The sequence below is a fragment of the Nicotiana sylvestris genome, chromosome 2, assembly GCF_000393655.2.
Source record: "Nicotiana sylvestris chromosome 2, ASM39365v2, whole genome shotgun sequence".
Lineage (NCBI taxonomy): Eukaryota > Viridiplantae > Streptophyta > Magnoliopsida > Solanales > Solanaceae > Nicotiana > Nicotiana sylvestris.
The window spans coordinates 155,418,525-155,437,252 of record NC_091058.1 but is presented as its reverse complement, the minus strand read 5'-3'; the positions used below and the strand labels follow the sequence as shown (position 1 = coordinate 155,437,252).

The window sequence follows — 18,728 nt, the reverse complement described above, 5'->3', positions numbered from 1 at the left end:
CCGTTACTCATTTCCCAACAGAATTAGGAGAATGAAAACACGTATAAGGTTGTGACAAAATATCACCAAATTTGATTGCGGATACGCTACTTTAATGACATTTTGGGGTATTATCACTTTTAGTCCGTGTCAGAAATTATTTATATTCGGTAGCCAAAAAATATATAAAATTTATATAATTTTTGTATATAAAATACAGAATATATATATATTAATCTAAAGTTTTGTCACCATTAATATAAACAATTACTGACAATTATTTTGTTATTTCTAATCATCCTGTGACTTAGTAACAACAAAGTTTTATCACCAAACATACAATGTTTAAATGGCGACGACTTAAAATTTTGTAGCTAAGTGATACAACTATTTTCTACGAAAAAGGATTCATAGCAAGATAATATGATCTTTGGCTATACGATTGTTTAAGGTTACAACTGACAAATATTATTTCAAATGCTCTTCGTATACTTGAAACCCAATTTTTGTTGGCATGTATGTCTGATATTTAATTTTTGTGTGTTTAAATATTTAAAGCTGAAAATGATATTGACTAATAACTAATTAGTTAGACTTGATATGATGAATATGAATATACATTAGTTATCTTTAGGGGTGGCAAAATGGTTAAAAGAAAATAATTAACCACCCATATTATCCACTAAAAATGAGTTGGATAATGAACTTTTTAAAAATGGGTCAAATATGGATAAAAACCATATTATCCATTTAGAAAATGAATAACCAATGAGTAACCAATAGATAACCAATGAGTCTACTTTTACATTTGTAAAGCCTCAAATTGGGGTTCCTCAAGTTAGGGAGACTAAATTCTCCCAAAAGTAATCATATGCAAGAATTCTCCCAAAAGTAATCATATGCAAGAATTAATGGATAATATGGTTACCCATATTATCCACCAATTAACCCGTTTTTTATTCGTATTAAATATGGGTCGGATCGGATAATTGATCCATTTCTTCATGACCCGTTTTCGACCCAAACCATATCCGACCCGACCCGCCCGTTTGCCACTCCTAGTTATCTCCTACACAAGTAGCATATCCCACCCCCAACCCCACCCCCAACCCCAATGTTGCAATTCACGTATCGCAAGATAGCATACGGCTTACGAAATCGCTCGAACCCTATATTTATCTTTAAAAATCTAGTAAATATGTAAAAGTTATTAATTTAGAACTTAGTAACTTAAAAAAATTAAAATTTGAAACTATAAACTTCAAATCTTGACTCCACCCTTACTATAAACTCAGTTAGGTATTAGTGGTGTAGCCAAGAATCTCGTCAAGGGTGTTCAAACTTTAAGAAAGTTGATAAATTCTTATTGATGAATGGGTGCACCAACTTTTTAAAAATTAAATTACGCAACATTTAGCTAAACGTGAAAACACTTGTAATATAACTATAATTTTATAAATCAAAACTAACATAAAACAAGACAAAAAAATTACTAATGAAAGTAAACATAAAACCAAAGGAAAGTGAGAGTCAAGAAGGTCTTTAGTATGCAGAGAGATTTTGTTGATTAAATTTTTGTAGAACTTGAATCTTAAATTGTAAAATTTATTTAAGAAGCAACATTTAAGATTAGTTGTTTACATAGATTTTATGTTTTAATAGTTATTTATTAGAAAATATTGAAATAGAAAAAATGTCAAATAAACCACATATGATGGTCTCTGTTTTACTTTGGCAAAAAAAATTAGCAAATAAAAATGTTAAGATAGAGATTCAAACATATATAATATCTCACTTTGAAAATCCTAGACCGTTGGATTACCTCACTCAACTATGTTAAGGATGTTCAAGATATAATATAGCCATAAAAAATAATATTTGACCTATATATACAATAAAATTATCCGGCGAAAAGTATTCGCTTGAACACTGATAGTAGACGATAATTATGCAATTTAGATACTATTTACACTCTAATTTGGCCGCACTTTATCAATGCTTGAATGTTAAAAGATAACAAAATGCTCTAATTAAGAGTTTTACGTTTTGCAAGAGCCACTCTGAGCTAGGAGGAAGCTAAAGAGTGTTTTGGAGTCAATATGGAGCGTGAAAGGCCAATCGGAGGATAGCACGGTCGAAAAGAAGAAAGAAGAGCAAGTGTCAGCTTCGCGGTCAGATCCGCGGCTGCGGACAGAACATGGGCGGAATCCGCGGTCAGATCCGCGGTCCAGTCCGCGGACGGGCTGACGGAAGCCAAGAACTCAGGGTCAATTATGTAATTTCTAGGGCGACTAGCCTAAACCTATATGAAGCCTAATTCGTCCAAAAGAGAGGGGTAACTAGTTTTAGAGAGAATTTGAAGGCAAGAACATGGAAGAAAGATAGAGAATTTCTTTAGAGTTTTATCTTCTTCTTTTTAATTCCATTGTTGATTATGACTTTATATAGTGAATTTTTATCTATTAGTATGAGTAGCTAAACCCTCCATCTAGGATTGATGGAGTCAATTGTTGGATGAAGTCTTGACTCAATTTTGATATAATTGAGTCATTTTTACTCTATAATTGTTCAACTACGTGTTGTCTTGTGATTAATTGAAAGGGCCTTTGATTAATCGTGTCTAGTTATCTTGTGTTGCTTGAGAAAGAATACTTGGTTAGATTGTTGTTTAACAACACCATTTTTGGGTAAGTTAAGAGATTAATTACTTGAATTTAAAAGCAGGGTTAGAGATAACGAAGCTTTGGTGGGATAATTCTGAGTTGCATAAGTTGTTAACTAGAGTAGTTCGAGAGAATGCTTCTAGTAAATTATCGTAATTGATCGAGAGATAATTGCAGTAACTCTGAATTCATATTTCTTATAGAGTGTTACGACGAGATAATAGCTAACATGTTAGGAATTAATCCGATAATTGGGGAAATCAATAACCCTAGACTATTTTACCATTGAATTCAACTCTATTCTTGATTATTGCTAGTTTTATTGTCATTTTTCCTTAGTTAATTGAATTCTACTCATTATCCATTAAAAATCTTGCATGCAGGAATTGTTTGAGCTTATCATTAGTAGCGTTAAAAGTTATAGTAAATAGGTTAGTTCCCTATGGGATTCGACTCCGGACTGAACCGGATTATATATTTGCAGCGATCGCTTAGTCCTTTTTATAAGGCATAGTTGGTCGTGATCAAATTTTGGTGTCGTTGCAGGGGAACTAACGGTGTTATTTATTCCAACTTGGAAGTTGCTAGGATTATTAGTTTATAGTATCAATTTTCTGTGGTGTTAAAAATATTTCCATTGAAATTCTCACGTTTGAACTCTTATGTGCCTCAGGTGTAGTCCTAGAAACTCTTTGATAATTGGTAAACTCTTTGAAGGACTCTCAGATCCCAAGAAAGCATTCCGAACATTGAACCGGGCTAACAAGAAGAGCAAACAGTTTAAACAAAACGAACAAATTAAAATTGAAATGGGTGACGTAGATTACGTCAACGAGATTAACGGGAATGATCGAGATGACCCAAACATCAGAGTGGTAGAACCTCTTGTGCCAGAAGTTGCTCTTTATAATTGGGCGCAACCAACTACTGATAACCTGGCCACAGTAATTGCGGTTCCTCAGATACAAGCGGAGAAATTCCAGATTACCAACAACATGCTGCACCAATTGCAAAATAAAGGGTTGTTCTCCGGGTCATACAGTGAAGACCCGCAACAACATCTAAAGAACTTTCTATCAATATGTGTCACTCAAAGATAGCCGAATGTGACTCCTGATGCAATCAAATTATTATTGTTCTCATTCTTAATGACCGGGGAGGCTCAAACGTAGCTGAATTCGCTCCCAATAAAATCCATTGCTACTTAGGAGGAACTAGTCAAGCAGTTCTTAAATAATTTTTATCCACCCAACAAAACTGCGAGGCAAATTGATGAGATAATACAATTCAGGCAGAAACCTACTGAGACTTTGCAAGAAACCTGGGAGAGGTTTAAGGGTATGTTGGTGAAGTGTCCTCACCATGGCATTACGGATCACATGATAGGATAGAGATTCTATATGGGTTTGGCTGACAGTCTGAAGGCCAATGTAGATGCTTCTATCGGGGTTGCATTCTTGAGCAAAAGCTTCACAGAGTGCAAGATTCTTTTTGACAAGATGTCTCAAAATTCAGGCTGGATGACAAGAGACACAACACTCACCCCAATAGTGCATTCTGTCGCTCTTGACCCAAACAACACAAATGCAGAAAACATACCGCTCTTATGACCCAGATGAGCTTGCTGACAAAGAAAATTAATGAGATGGGTACGAAACAGGTGCACATTGTTGATACCACAAATGAAGGCTTATGCACTCCTTGCATAAACCAGTCATATGTGTGCTCGTGGAATGGAGAGAATGACAACCAGGGTTTCAGAGAAGACATGAATTATGTCAATAATTTTGGAGATCAGAGGCAAGGTGGGAAATAATGGGGACCAACATCAAACCAGCAGTACAGACCAAACCAGCAACAACACAACCCCAATCTAGGAGGAGCACAACCACAAGTCGTGCCTTATCAAAGGCAGCAGGGCTATAATCAGCAACACTAACAACAATTGGCCTACCAACCACCTCATCAACAGCAGGATAGTAACATGATCGAAATCAAGGGTATGCTGCAACAATTCCTTAGGAAAAATAGAAAGATGCAAGAGAAGTTAGCTGCACATGATTCAGCAATGAAAGGCATTGAAACTCAATTGGGACAGCTATCTATGGCCTTGAACAATAGCCCATAAGGAACATTGCCTGCATATACAAACATTAATCCAAAGGAGCATAACCCAAATCAGCTCATGGCAGTGAGTCTTAGGAATGGAAGAGATTTAGACATGGAGCAAAAAGTTGCTCAATCTAGGAGAGAGACAACGCCAACTACTCCAATTACTCCATTTACATTAGTGATAGATGAGTCAACAGAGCTCACCGAGGTTGTAATAGAGCAAGCACATGTTGACAAGGGTAAGGAGAAGGAAGGTGAACAACTCCCAGAACAGGTAGTAGAAAAATCTTCCAGCAAAGAAAAGACACAAAGCAGCGGGCAGAGGTTGATTCCTTCACCATTCCCTTAGAGGTTGGCAAACCAAAAGAAAGATGATCAATACAGGAAATTCATGGAAATGCTCAAACAAATCAATTGAATATTCCACTAATGGATGCTTTGAGGAAAATGCCAAGGTATGCAAAAATGATGAAGGACCTGACGTTGCAAAAATTTGACTTCCAGGACCTGTCCACTGTAACTCTGACGCAAACCTGCAGCACGGTAGTGACAAGGCCTATGGCTCAAAAGGTGTCTCATCCAGGTAGTTTCACTATCCCATGCACTATTGGGAGTTATGCTTTTGCTAAAGCATTGTGTGACCTGGGAGCCAGTATAACTTGATACTCTTGGCAATCTATACAAAACTGGCATTGGCAGAGCTAGACCGACCACAATGTTGCTTCAACTGGCTGATCGCACAGTCAAAAGACTGACAGGAATTCTTGATGATGTGCTTGTTCAAGTGGGGAAATTTGTATTCCCTACAGACTTCGTCATTCTTGACTGTCAAGCGGATGAAGAGATACCAATCATTCTAGGCAGGCCATTTTTAGCTACTGGGAGAGCATTGATTGATTATGAGACTGGAGAATTAAGAATGAGGTTGAACAATGAAGAGATAATATTCAATGTTCAACACTCTATGAGGAGACCCAGCGAATTTGCAAATTGCTCACTAGTGGAGGCCATAGATATAATACTACAAGAGGAGGATAAGACTATTAATGTCAGGGATCTGTTAGAAGCTTGCTTGATGAATCTAGAAAATGTGGATGGTGAGGAGTCGGCAGAGTGGGTCATAGCTCTTGAAGGTCAAGAGTTCTGGAAAAGGGAACCCTAGTTCGAGCCCCTACACTTAGAAGAAAGAACAATACCACATGCGAAAACATCGATAGAGGAGCCACCATAGTTGGACCTGAAACCACTTCCAGCACATCTCAGGTACGCTTTCTTAGGGCCTAATTCTACTTTACCTGTTATTATATCATCCGGTTTGCTAGTTGTGCAGGTAGAGCAACTCCTACAAGTGTTACAAGAATGTAAGACTGCTATTGGTTGGACCATGGCAGACATAAAGGGTATCAGCCCAGCTTTTTGTATACATAAGATTCTCTTGAAAGAAGAGCACAAACCTTCCAAAGAACATCAACGAAGGTTGAACCCGAATATAAAAGAGGCGGTGAAGAAGAAAGTGATCAAATGTTTAGATGGGGGTATCATCTTCCCCATATCTGATAGCAATTGGGTCACCCCTATTCAGTGTGTGCCGAAGAAGAGAGGAATGACGGTCATACAAAATGAGAATAACGAGTTGATCTCGACTCGTACAATCACGGGATGACGAATTTGCATGGATTATCGAAAATTGAACACATCCACCCAAAAGGACCATTTTCCCTTGTCATTCATTGACCAAATGCTGGACAGGTTGGCTGCGCGATCTCACTTCTATTTCTTGGATGGATATTTGGGGTACAATTAGATCTTAATAGCCCCCGAAGATAGAGAGAAAACATCATTCACCTGTCCATATGGCATCTTTGCCTTTCAGAGAATGTCTTTTGTACTTTGCAATGCACCGGCTACATTCCAGCGGTGTATGTTACCATTTTCATGGACATGGTTGAAGACATTATGGAGGTATATATGGATGATTTATCTATGGTGGGGGATTCATTAGAGGGCTGTCTTCACAATTTAAGAAGAGTGCTCAGAAGATGTGTGGAGACAAATTTAGTGCTGAATTGGGAGAAGTGCCAGTTTATGGTACAAGAAGGGATAGTCTTGGGGCATCGAGTGTCCAGCAAAGGAATTGAGGTTGAACATGCTAAGGTTGACATGATTGAAAAGTTTCCACCGCCCACTTTGGTCAAGGAAGTGAGAAGTTTTCTTGGGCATGCCGGGTTCTACAGGTGATTCATAAAAGATTTCTCTAAGATTGCTAACCCTTTATGTAAACTCCTTGAAAAGGATCAGCCTTTTGTGTTTTCTAATGATTGCAGGTTGGCATTAGAGGAGCTAAAGAAGAGATTGGTAATTTCACCCATCATTGTTGCACCCAACTGGGAGCAACCGTTCGAGCTCATGTGCGACGCAAGTGACTATGCTATAGGAGCAGTCTTGAGCAAGCGAAAGGATAAGCTGATGCACCTAATTTATTATGCAAGCAGAACACTAAGAGGTGCACAACTCAATTACACTGTGACAGAAAAGGATATATTGGCTATAGTTTTTGCATTCGACAAATTTAGGTCGTACTTGATTGGTTCAAAAGTTATTGTTTATGCTGACCATGCAGCAATTAGGTATTTGGTAGCAAAGAAGGATTCAAAGCCACACTTGATCCACTGGGTTCTTTTGCTACAAGAATTCGATCTGGAGATCCGTGACGGAAAAGAGACACAGAACCAGGTAACAGACCACCTCTCAAGGTTGGAAGAAGCTAAAAAGAAGGTGGAGGTTGAAGATATAACAGAAACATTTTCGGATGAACAGTTACTAGCAGTGACAATGGAGGAGACACCATGGTATGTTGATATTTCTAATTATTTAGCAAGCGGTGTTGTACCTTATGAACTCTCTTCAATTCAAAAGAAAAAGTTCTTTCGCGATTGTTGGTCTTATTATTGGGATGAACCTCTACTTTTTAAAATATGTGTAGATAACATGATCCGGAGGTGTATCCCCGAGAAAGATAAACCTTCTATTTTGCAGGCTTGCCATGCTTCACCATATGGTGGACACTTTGGAGGGATTCAGACAGCAGCTAAGGTGTTGGAATCAGGTTTGTATTGGCCAACTCCGTTCAAGGATGCCCATGCTTGGGTGAAAAGTTGCGATGAGTGCCAAAGGACAAGCAACATATCTCGACATCATGAGATGTCGATGACTACTATTCAAGAGGTGGAGGTATTTGACATGTAAGGGATTGACTTTATGGGGCCATTCGCCAGCTTGTATGGTAAAAATACATACTGGTGGTAGTTGACTATGTCTCCAAATGGGTTGAAACTGTGGCTCTCCCAACTACTGATGCAAAAGGGGTGACAAACTTTCTAAAAAACAATCTTCACACGTTTTGGCAACCCAAGAGCTGTAATCAGTAATGGTGGAACCCATTTTTGCAATAGAGCGTTCGCACTACTGTTGGAAAAGTATGGAGTTCGCCATAAGGTGACCACCCTATATCACCCACAGTCAAGCGGGCAAGTTGAAGTGTCTAACTGGGAAATCAAAAGTGTCCTAACCAAGACAGTGAATGCAACAAGGACTGATTGGGCAAAAAAGCTGGATGATGCATTATAGGCGTACCGCACAACATTTAAAACTCCAATTGGTACAAGTTAGTGTTTGGAAAAGCATGTCACCTTCCGGTAGAGCTCAAGCATAAATCCCTTTGGGCACTGTGGCAGTTGAATTTGGATATAGAGACCGCAGGCACTAGTAGAGTCACTATGTTACATGAAGTCAAGGAATTCAGGTTCCATGCATTTGAGAATGCAAGATTGTATAAAGAAAAGATGAAAATGATGTATGATAAGCATATTCTAGATCGGAACTTCAAACCCGGAGATCTAGTGTTGTTATACAACTCGAGACTAAGATTGTTTCCAGGTAAATTGAAGTCCCGATGGTCATGACCCTTCAGAATGGTGCAAGTGTTCTCAAGTGGAGCTGTAAAATTTGAATCCGAAGATGGAACAAATAAGTTCACGGTGAATGGGCAAAGGTTGAAACATTACCTTGGAATGGTCGAAGAAAAGGGGGATAGAGTGGTGATATCTTTGGAAGAGCCCCAATACATGAGCAAAGAGTAATAATAAAAGCTCGCATCGTGTCGCGACACTAAATCAGGCGCTTCCTGGGAGGCAACCTATGGTTTGTTGTAAATCATCGTGTCGTGATGTTAATTTAGGAGCTTTTTGGGAGGCAACCCATCATTTTTTTCTTTGTTCTTATTTTTGTAATTGATTTTTTAAATGGTAACAATAATAATCGATCTACTAAGGTGCAGGAATAAAGGTATGCGCAGCGGAAGGACTAGCGGTGACGAAATTAGCCCGGAGAGAAGCAAAAGTGCGAAAAAGAAGAAAAAATCGTGGATATGACCGCGGATCGACCGCGGATTTTGCATAAGTTCTGTCTGCGGCCGCGAACGTGACCGCGGATCTGCCGCCGTTCAAGTTCAATTAGAATAATTTTTTTTCTTTTCTCTTCTCCCCCTTTTAATTAGTTTTTTTTAATTAATCCCCCCCCCCCATCCGCCCACTCCCCCACTTCTTTTCCCTTCCCCCTTAAACAAAAACAAATCTTAAACCCTCCCCCTTCCCCAAATCAAAGCCAGTGATCCCCTCCCCCATCTTCTCCCCAATTTTTTTTAACTTTACCAAATCTCCTTTTCTTCTCCCTCTTCTCTATTCAATCACTACCCAAGCTCCATTCCTCACAAGATTCTCAAGTAAGTACATGCTTCTACTTTCATTTTTAGTTTTTTTTTTGTTTTTCAATTTTTTTCATTCTTTTTTCTCTTATATTGTAAGTGTAAGATAGTAGAAGTTATGGGTACTCTTATCTTTATTTTGTTTGTTGGTATATATGTTGGTATGTGGGAAAATTAGATTTGGTTGGGTTGGGAAGACAATGTTGAATTGTGAAGAATGGAAGTTTAATTAGGTCTTTGGGTACACTGGGGGGCCTATGCACAATAGGTGTTTGTTGAATTTTCACAATGAGTTTTTTAGTATAAATTGTGATCAATGGTGCGGGTGAAGCCTGAGTAACTGCCCTTGGTTTACACATTCCGCCGATTATTTATAGTGGTGGTTGTTGTGTAGATACCACGAGATATTCAAAGGAGAGACGCATTACCGGTACCTCATCAAGTGGTCATGAAGGCTCGTCCCGGGCACGGCACCAGCCAGTTCAGCTCAGTTTGATCGCAACAGGTTTGTCTCCAGAGCTTCCCAAGACCGTTTCAATTGGAAGGCTATTAGAAAGCCTGTACCGGAAAGGGAAGTTGACAAGGGATCCTTCCAAGCTGAGTGCCCCAATATGTATAGGGAGTTGATTAGGCTCAGGCTAGACATATTCTTCAAAGAGCTAGAGGACGGTACCTTGATGCTTGTTAGGGAATTCTACGCCAACTGTTTTGAACATGAGGATTACATTTGTATTGTGCGACAAAAGAGGGTGAATGCCTCGATTGAAGCCATTAGGAGCGTGTATCGCTTGCCTGCATTCACTAGGGAGGTGGATTACTATGATACTTACTGGCGAGAACCAACAAATTGGCAATTGTTTTTCAGAACTATCTGTGTACCAGATAAAGAGGTAGTGTGGGTTGTACCAGGATCGAAGTTGCACTCAGTCTCACTCACCTTTGAAGGGAAGTGTTGGTTGTACATCATCAATAGTAGACTGCTGCCGTCCTACAACACCACTGAGATAAATGGTTCGGGAGTTGCTTTGATCTGGTGCTTCGTGAATGGCCAAGATTTTGATGTGGCCAAGGTTATTCAATCTGAGATGTTCATCCGTTCAATACTGAGGAGGTATGGGTCTTCTTCCCATATCTGTTCACTAGATTGTGTCGGGCCGTAGGGATGCTAGAGAACCCCAATATGGATGGCAAGGTGAAGAAAGAAGCAAAGTTTCGGGTATCCAAAGTGATCATTAGGAAAGACATGGTGGTACCCAGTTCAACTATAGTGATGATTCTAAGGCGTCAGAGGAGATAGATGAAGAGCAGGGGAAAGTTGGGCCTTCTTCAACCCCACAGGAACAAGTTAGGCCACCTCACCCCCACGGGAACAAGTAGCCACGATTGAAGGTTCATCTGCAGTCAGATAGAGTACGCAGATGACAACCTTAGAACAGGAAATGGCAGGGCTGCGCACTTCCGTTGCGGAGTTGGGGACTAGAGTTGATGCTTTAGCCACCCAAAATGCAAAGTCAGAGAAAAAATTCATGGGTTGGATGCATGCGCTAGGGAGGGCGTGTCATCTCGACCCCGGCACTGTCTCCAATCAAGATTGATCTTCCAGGGAAGTTCCTTTACCTCGCATTACTTTATCTTGTATGACATGGGGACATGCCATCATTTTAAGTGTGGGGTGGGGGATACTTTGTTGGTTTGTTGTATGTAGAATAGTTTCGTAGTTTATTTACTTAAATCATTTTTGACTTCTCCCGACGATGGATATCATTCGACGGGTTTCTTCAGGGACTAAAGTCGAAGGAAAAAAACACAAAAAAAATTTCTTTTGTAGTAGTGTATCAATTCCCCCTTAGTTTTTCTTTAAGTCATGGTTCTTTTCTAAGAGTTTCATTTGAACCAGGTGTAGTTAGTTTTTTTTGTTAGTATGAACTTGTGGGTTATGGGAGGAAATAGAAATAGGATCTCTTAATGTCATAATGCCTTGAATATAGCAGGTACTTTGGTGTGCCGCTTAGGCTCAGTTGTCGACTCTTGTAGGAATGCCTTAAACTGTATGTTCTTAATTTGGCTAAGTACCCTGATTAGAGTGTTTGATAACCCAATATGGAGTGAGTCATGTGCCATGTGTGTGAGGCTTGTTGCATTCTGTGCACGACATTTGATGCCTGGAACTTGCCCTCGTGTGTTTGCAAAACGAAATAATAGTCTTGTTTAGTCTGGGAAGTGATATAGGCATTTCTTTATTAAACCATATATATACTTCATCCGTCCATTTGTTATGTATCATATCTGTTTCTTTGGCAACCACATTACAAGCCTTACCCAATTGTTTGAATTAACCATCTATTTCATTTTCACCTCTCATGAACACTTGAATTGTTATGAACTTTGTAAAGTTAAAGTGTGGGGTGGTTGGTTTGGCTTTTGAGTGAAGCTAATGAAATAAGGAGAAAGGTACACTATGCTGAAAAAAAAAGGACTAAGAGCCACTTAAAATATATATATATATATAGTTGTATTGTTGTGAAAAATATTCCTTAATAAGTGGTGGCTCTTGATGTAATTGTGCTTAAAGAAGAAGGGAGTTAATATATAATGATGTGAAGGTGGAGTTATGGTTTAAAATAAGTGTAGGGTTTTGAATGTTAAAGTATATGTATTAAAGTTCTTAGGGAGGTGTAGCCACTCGTATATCTAAATGTATCCTACCCATCCTGCAGCCTACATTACAACCAATAAAGCGCTACTTGATCCTAGACTAGATGAGCTCGATTAGTAGAGTAGTACACTACAGGCAAGCCTATGGTGCATTTTTTGTGGCATATGAATGTCATTTCTGAGGGTGAGTGAACTCTGTTTATATTGAAGTTCCTCAGTATGTGTGCATCTTATTAATTGTGGAATGAGTCTCTTTAGTTGTGAGCAGGAACTTGATTCTTGAAGGAGAGGTAAGTTTGGACCTCTGAGTTAGAGTAAGTAAGCCAGTTAGGAATATTGTGTGGCTCACTGGAGTCGACTCTTGAGGTGTGGATGTTACACTAATGTACTCAATCTATGAGGAATATTCCTGGTGTGACGAGTTAGCGAAGTCGCTCGAGGAAGTTGGGCCTCTGTAGAGTGTAATTTGATTGCTCGAGGATAAGCAAAGGTTTAACTGTGGGGTGTTGATAGTAGATGATAATTATGCAATTTAGTTACTATTTACACTCTAATTTGGACGCACTTTATTAATGCTTGAATGTTAAAGATAACAAAATGTTGTAATTAAGAGTTTTACGTTTTGCATGAGCCATTCCGAGCTAGGAGGAAGCTAAAAAGTGTTTTGGAGTCAATATGAAGCGTGGAAGGCCAATCGATGGATAGCACGATCGAAAAGGAGAAAGAAGAGCAAGTGCCAACTCCGTGGTCAGATTCGCGGTCGCGAACAGAACATGGGCGAGATCCGCGGTCCAATCCACGGCCACGGACAGGTTGACGGAAGCCAAGAATCCAGGGTAAATTATGTAATTTCCAGGGTGACTAACCTAAACCTATATAAAGCCTAATTCGTCCAAAAGAGAGGGGTAGCTGTTTTTAGAGAGAATTTGAAGGCAAGAACACGGAAGAAAGACAGAGAATTTCCTTAGAGTTTTTATCTTCTTCTTTTTAATTTCATTGTTGATTATGACTTTATACAGTGAATTTTTATCTATTAGTATGAGTAGCTAAACCCGTCATCTAGGGTTGATGGAACCAATTGTTGGATGAAGTCTTGACTCTGTTTTGATATAATTTGGCCGTTTTTACTCTATGATTGTTCAACTACGTGTTGTCTTGTGATTAATTGAAAGAGCCCTTGATTAATCGTGTTTAGTTATCTAGTGTTGCTTGAGAAAGAACACTTGGTTAGATTGTTGTTGAAACATACCACTTTCGGGTAAGTTAAGATATTAATGACTTGAATTTAAAAGTAGGGTTAGAGATAACGAATCTTTGGTGGGATAATTCTGAGTTGCATAAATTATTAAGTAGAGTAGTTCGAGAGAATGCTTCTAGTAAATTATCGCAATTCATCGAGAGATAATTGCGGTAACCCAAAACTCATATTTCTTATAGGGTGTTACGGCGAGATTATAGCTAACGTGTCAGGAATTAATCCGACAATTGGGAAAATCAATAACCCTAGACCATTTTACCATTGAATTCAACTCTATTCTTGATTATTGCTAGTTTTATTGTCATTTTTCCTTAGTTAACTGAAAACTACTCATTATCCATTAAAAATCTTGCATCCGGGAATTGTTTGAGCTTATCATTAGCAGTGTTAAAAGTTCTAGTAAATAGGTTAGTTCTCTATGGGATTCGACTCTGGACTGAACCGGATTATATATTTGCAGCGACTGCTTAATCCTTTATATAAGACATAATTAGGCGTGATTAAACACCCTTGGCATAGTGTGGCTACGCCACTAATTAGTATAGTATTAATTTAGGATCGCTATAAAAATTCATCAGCTTTATATTATGAATATTCTTCTAGAAATGGTGGATCTAAGCCAATGAATCTAATATAATGTTGTCTGCCAGAATATGACTCTAACCAGGCCAACAATGGTGAATGTAGTGTTGAACCAACGAGTTCAATTGAACCCATAATTTTTGAAGCGAAGTAAAAAAAATTATATGTAAAAATTCATTTAAATTGTAAGAATAGTAGATATGAACCCATAAGTCATAATTTTAAAAATATAATGGGTTTAATGCTAATTAAAATTTTGAAAGTTGAATCATAGAATTTAAATTTTGGATCCGACTCGACTCTGCTGAGGCCAAGAACAAGAAAAACGTGGGTTCAAATTCTAAACCAAGCAACAATAGACAACCATATGACTAGCTAGCAGTAGTTATAAGAAATTGCAGTGTTATAGAATCGTTCTTGATTATGACTCTTCCGCTTTCAGGGGCGGCTTGCTAAGCATATGTTAGAGTGAGTGAATACACTTCTCTCTGAATTAAAATCATGTTAAATACTAATTTTATGTAAAGAAAGAACCACTAGTTTATTAGTCTCAATTATTACCTGAATATACCCTTTTGATTTTTCATTTCTTTTTTATTGAAAAATTAATTCGAGAGGTGTTAAACTTTTTATCACCTGATATCGAGCTATTTTTCGGCAGGATCTCCCTTAAGTATCGTCACTACAATATTTATCACTTAACCACGATCACATTATGTGCATTCTCACTTTAATTTTGTAATTACTAATTAAAGTTAAATTATTTAGCTTAATGTAAATACTAAATATTAACCCGGTTTATATCTATGACTAGCTAGCAGTAGTTGAAAGAAATTAAATTACACAAATGCAGAATCGTCATTCAGCAAAATTCATGTACATATGACTATAATAATTCTGCTTTGGTCATATATGATATGCTGCAGTGTTATTGACTTAGTCGTTGCAATCAATTCGTCGTCTACCTATCCCCACCATTTATTGTATTATGATGATAATGAGAGGTTAATCAAATATACATTTTGTTGATAAATATTTTATTTTATTTTTTAAAAGAGAGACTAATACTTATTAATTGTGCATTAATATAAGTTTTAGTCCACGTAATTATAGTAAAAAGATAAAAGGTAGACAGGTAAAACAAAAATTCAATTGAACTGATGAGTAAGTCCAAAATTAAAATGAAGCGAGGAAGAAACAATGGTGAGATTTTAATGAGTGCAAAAATTTTGAGGAGATGAGGTTCTCTCTCTCAAATGTTATTGGAGATTGCTTCTACATTATTTTTTCTTTCTTGCTTTTTTTTTATTTGCAGAATGATGGTAAACTATTTTGAACTTAAACTTAAATAAAGTGATGTTCAATAATGAAGAGGAGCAGCATCCTGATATTGACTATCAGCAGGTATTGAAAATTTTAAAATTTGCAATTCTATATATACTATTCATTTTTACTACTCTCTTTGTGATACAGTTACAATTTATAGTCAAACAAGTTTTTCTTTAACATAACTTCATTATATGCCTTCTGAATTGTTAATTATTATGACTTATAGTAATATTTTTTTGTAATTTTTAAATATGTAAATTTTGTTTCAAAAAACTTGGAGATTCTATGCCTGAAATTAGATAGTTTAATGAATCGTTTGACATGAAATGGGATAGAGGGAGTAGGAGAGAATAAAGTTATATCCACCCTTTACTAATGCTTAATTTTAGGGCTCGATTCGTACGAGGGATAAGGGATTAATAAATTTCGTGATTAAATTTGAAATGAGTTTATCTCATGTTTGGTTATGATAAAATTGTGATATAATTAATTCCGGGATTGTAATATTTTTTTTTATTTCCACGAATGGATAAGATAACTAATTCTGAATAATTAATCATAAGATGTTCCAGAGGAGTCAAAGTTGGAAATTTGAAAAGAGAAGTAATCAAGTGGGATCAGTTAGACTGACAAATTAGACTTTAATTATACAAATGCTAAGTGTAGAATTTAATGAGAGAAAGACTTTATATATACCAGTTTTAACAGAACTTATTAATATGGTATCCATCAATAATCCTTCTTCCTTCCTAAGTCCTAACTAAAAATGGAGATTCAGTTTTCTAACTTAGTTGCATTCTTGCTCTTTCTCTCCAGCATCTTTCTTCTATTCAAAAAATGGAAAACCAGAAAACTAAATTTGCCTCCTGGTCCATGGAAATTACCTTTTATTGGAAGTTTACACCATTTGGCTGTGGCAGGTCCACTTCCTCACCATGGCCTAAAAAATTTAGCCAAACGCTATGGTCCTCTTATGCATTTACAACTTGGACAAATTCCTACACTCATCATATCATCACCTCAAATGGCAAAAGAAGTACTAAAAACTCACGACCTCGCTTTTGCCACTAGACCAAAGCTTGTCGTGGCCGACATCATTCACTACGACAGCACGGACATAGCATTTTCTCCGTACGGTGAATACTGGAGACAAATTCGTAAAATTTGCATATTGGAACTCTTGAGTGCCAAGATGGTCAAATTTTTTAGCTCGATTCGCCAAGATGAGCTCTCGAAGATGGTCTCATCTATACGAACGACACCCAATCTTACAGTCAATCTTACTGACAAAATTTTTTGGTTTACGAGTTCGGTAACTTGTAGATCAGCTTTAGGGAAGATATGTGGTGACCAAGACAAATTGATCATTTTTATGAGGGAAATAATATCATTGGCAGGTGGATTTAGTATTGCTGATTTTTTCCCTACATGGAAAATGATTCATGATATTGATGGTTCGAAATCTAAACTGGTGAAAGCACATCGTAAGATTGATGAAATTTTGGGAAATGTTGTTGATGAGCACAAAAAGAACAGAGCAGATGGCAAGAAGGGTAATGGTGAATTTGGTGGTGAAGATTTGATTGATGTTTTGTTAAGAGTTAGAGAAAGTGGAGAAGTTCAAATTCCTATCACAGATGACAATATCAAATCAATATTAATCGTAAGTTCTCTATATCTATTTAGTTCCTTGCTTTATTTTCTGGCCAGGATTTGAAGTTTATGAGTTCTGAACTTGACATCAAACTCATAGTTCGTCTTAGTTGTTGGGTACTTGGGTTCACAATTAAGTATTTATACCTTTTTAATGGATTTTCTAATATAAATACAAGGTCTAAATAAAAGATATTGGATTCATTTGAACCCGTACCTAATACTCTAGCTCCGCCCCTACATACAAGAAAGCGTAATGATCTTACTACATATTCTTGCACCACATTTACTAGATTTTCTTATGCATAATTACATAAAGGGACAAATATAAACTCCCAGATTTCTGCTACAAGCTTTAGAAAAACTAAAAGAGCTAATTCCCTTTTCAAGACTAGCTTAATAATTGTTGCCCAACTCAATATATATGCTAAAAAATCATGTTGATTGTGAGTTTTTGAGTTTGTGTTGTTCATTGAATTTTACGTATATAACTTAAATTCTTACTTATTTTATTCTAATTTCTTCATCATATAGGACATGTTCTCTGCGGGATCTGAAACATCATCGACGACTATAATTTGGGCATTAGCTGAAATGATGAAGAAACCAAGTGTTTTAGCAAAGGCACAAGCTGAAGTAAGGCAAGCTTTGAAGGAGAAAAAAGGTTTTCAACAGATTGATCTTGATGAGCTAAAATATCTCAAGTTAGTAATCAAAGAAACCTTAAGAATGCACCCTCCAATTCCTCTATTAGTTCCTAGAGAATGTATGGAGGATACAAAGATTGATGGTTACAATATACCTTTCAAAACAAGAGTCATAGTTAATGCATGGGCAATCGGACGAGATCCAGAAAGTTGGGATGACCCCGAAAGCTTTATGCCAGAGAGATTTGAGAATAGTTCTATTGACTTTCTTGGAAATCATCATCAGTTTATACCATTTGGTGCAGGAAGAAGGATTTGTCCGGGAATGCTATTTGGTTTAGCTAATGTTGGACAACCTTTAGCTCAGTTACTTTATCACTTCGATTGGAAACTCCCTAATGGACAAAGTCATGAGAATTTCGACATGACTGAGTCACCTGGAATTTCTGCTACAAGAAAGGATGATCTTGTTTTGATTGCCACTCCTTATGATTCTTATTAAGCAGTAGCAGAAATAAAAAGCCGGGGCAAACAGAAAAAAGTATTGCTGCTTCTAGGTATTTTCTATTGGATAAATTTCAAAATTCATCCACAATATTTAGTGTTTGCTAGAGTTGGTCAGTTTTCCAGTCTATATCATCTATATGTACTCAATAATTGTATGGGGTATTATATATATTACAAATAAATAAAGGTTTTCCTTTTTACATTTGTATTTAAATGTTTGCATATCAAAAACTTCTTGAAGGAGAGCTTTGGCGTAACTGGTAAATGTGCTGTCATGTGACCAGGAGGTCAGCCATGAAAACAGCCTCTTGCAGAAATGCAGGATAAGGCTGCGTACAATAGACCTTTGTGGTCCGACCTTTCCCCGCACCCCGCGCAGAACGGGAGCTTAGTGCACCAGACTGCCCATAATAGAAACTTCTGATTAGATTTCACTTTATTCTCTTTATGATGTAAAAGGACAAGATTCTCTCACCATATGGGAAAAAGAAAAGTTTTTCAAGTATCAATGTCCAAATCACATCAGCAGAGGGCAATGAAAGAGTATTAACACAGAAAATTGCAGCCTTCAGATATCCAAC

The 18,728-nt window shown here is 37.4% G+C and overlaps 1 protein-coding gene and 1 non-coding gene across 2 annotated transcripts; one reads left to right on the top strand and one right to left on the bottom strand.

Annotated features, from left to right (window-relative positions):
• Nucleotides 1–3,904: 3,904 nt before the first annotated feature.
• On the bottom strand, nt 3,905–4,011 carry LOC138886574 (small nucleolar RNA R71). Its single transcript, XR_011405624.1, has one exon. It is a non-coding gene; the product is annotated as a small nucleolar RNA R71 (small nucleolar RNA).
• Nucleotides 4,012–16,050: 12,039 nt separating this feature from the next.
• LOC104218130 (premnaspirodiene oxygenase-like) lies at nt 16,051–18,347 on the top strand. The gene is made up of 2 exons (XM_009768530.2): nt 16,051–17,003; nt 17,528–18,347. Exons 1-2 carry the CDS (start codon nt 16,107–16,109, stop codon nt 18,140–18,142), a joined length of 1,512 nt encoding a protein of 503 aa, XP_009766832.1. The 5' UTR covers nt 16,051–16,106; the 3' UTR covers nt 18,143–18,347.
• The last annotated feature ends 381 nt before the right edge of the window (nt 18,348–18,728 follow it).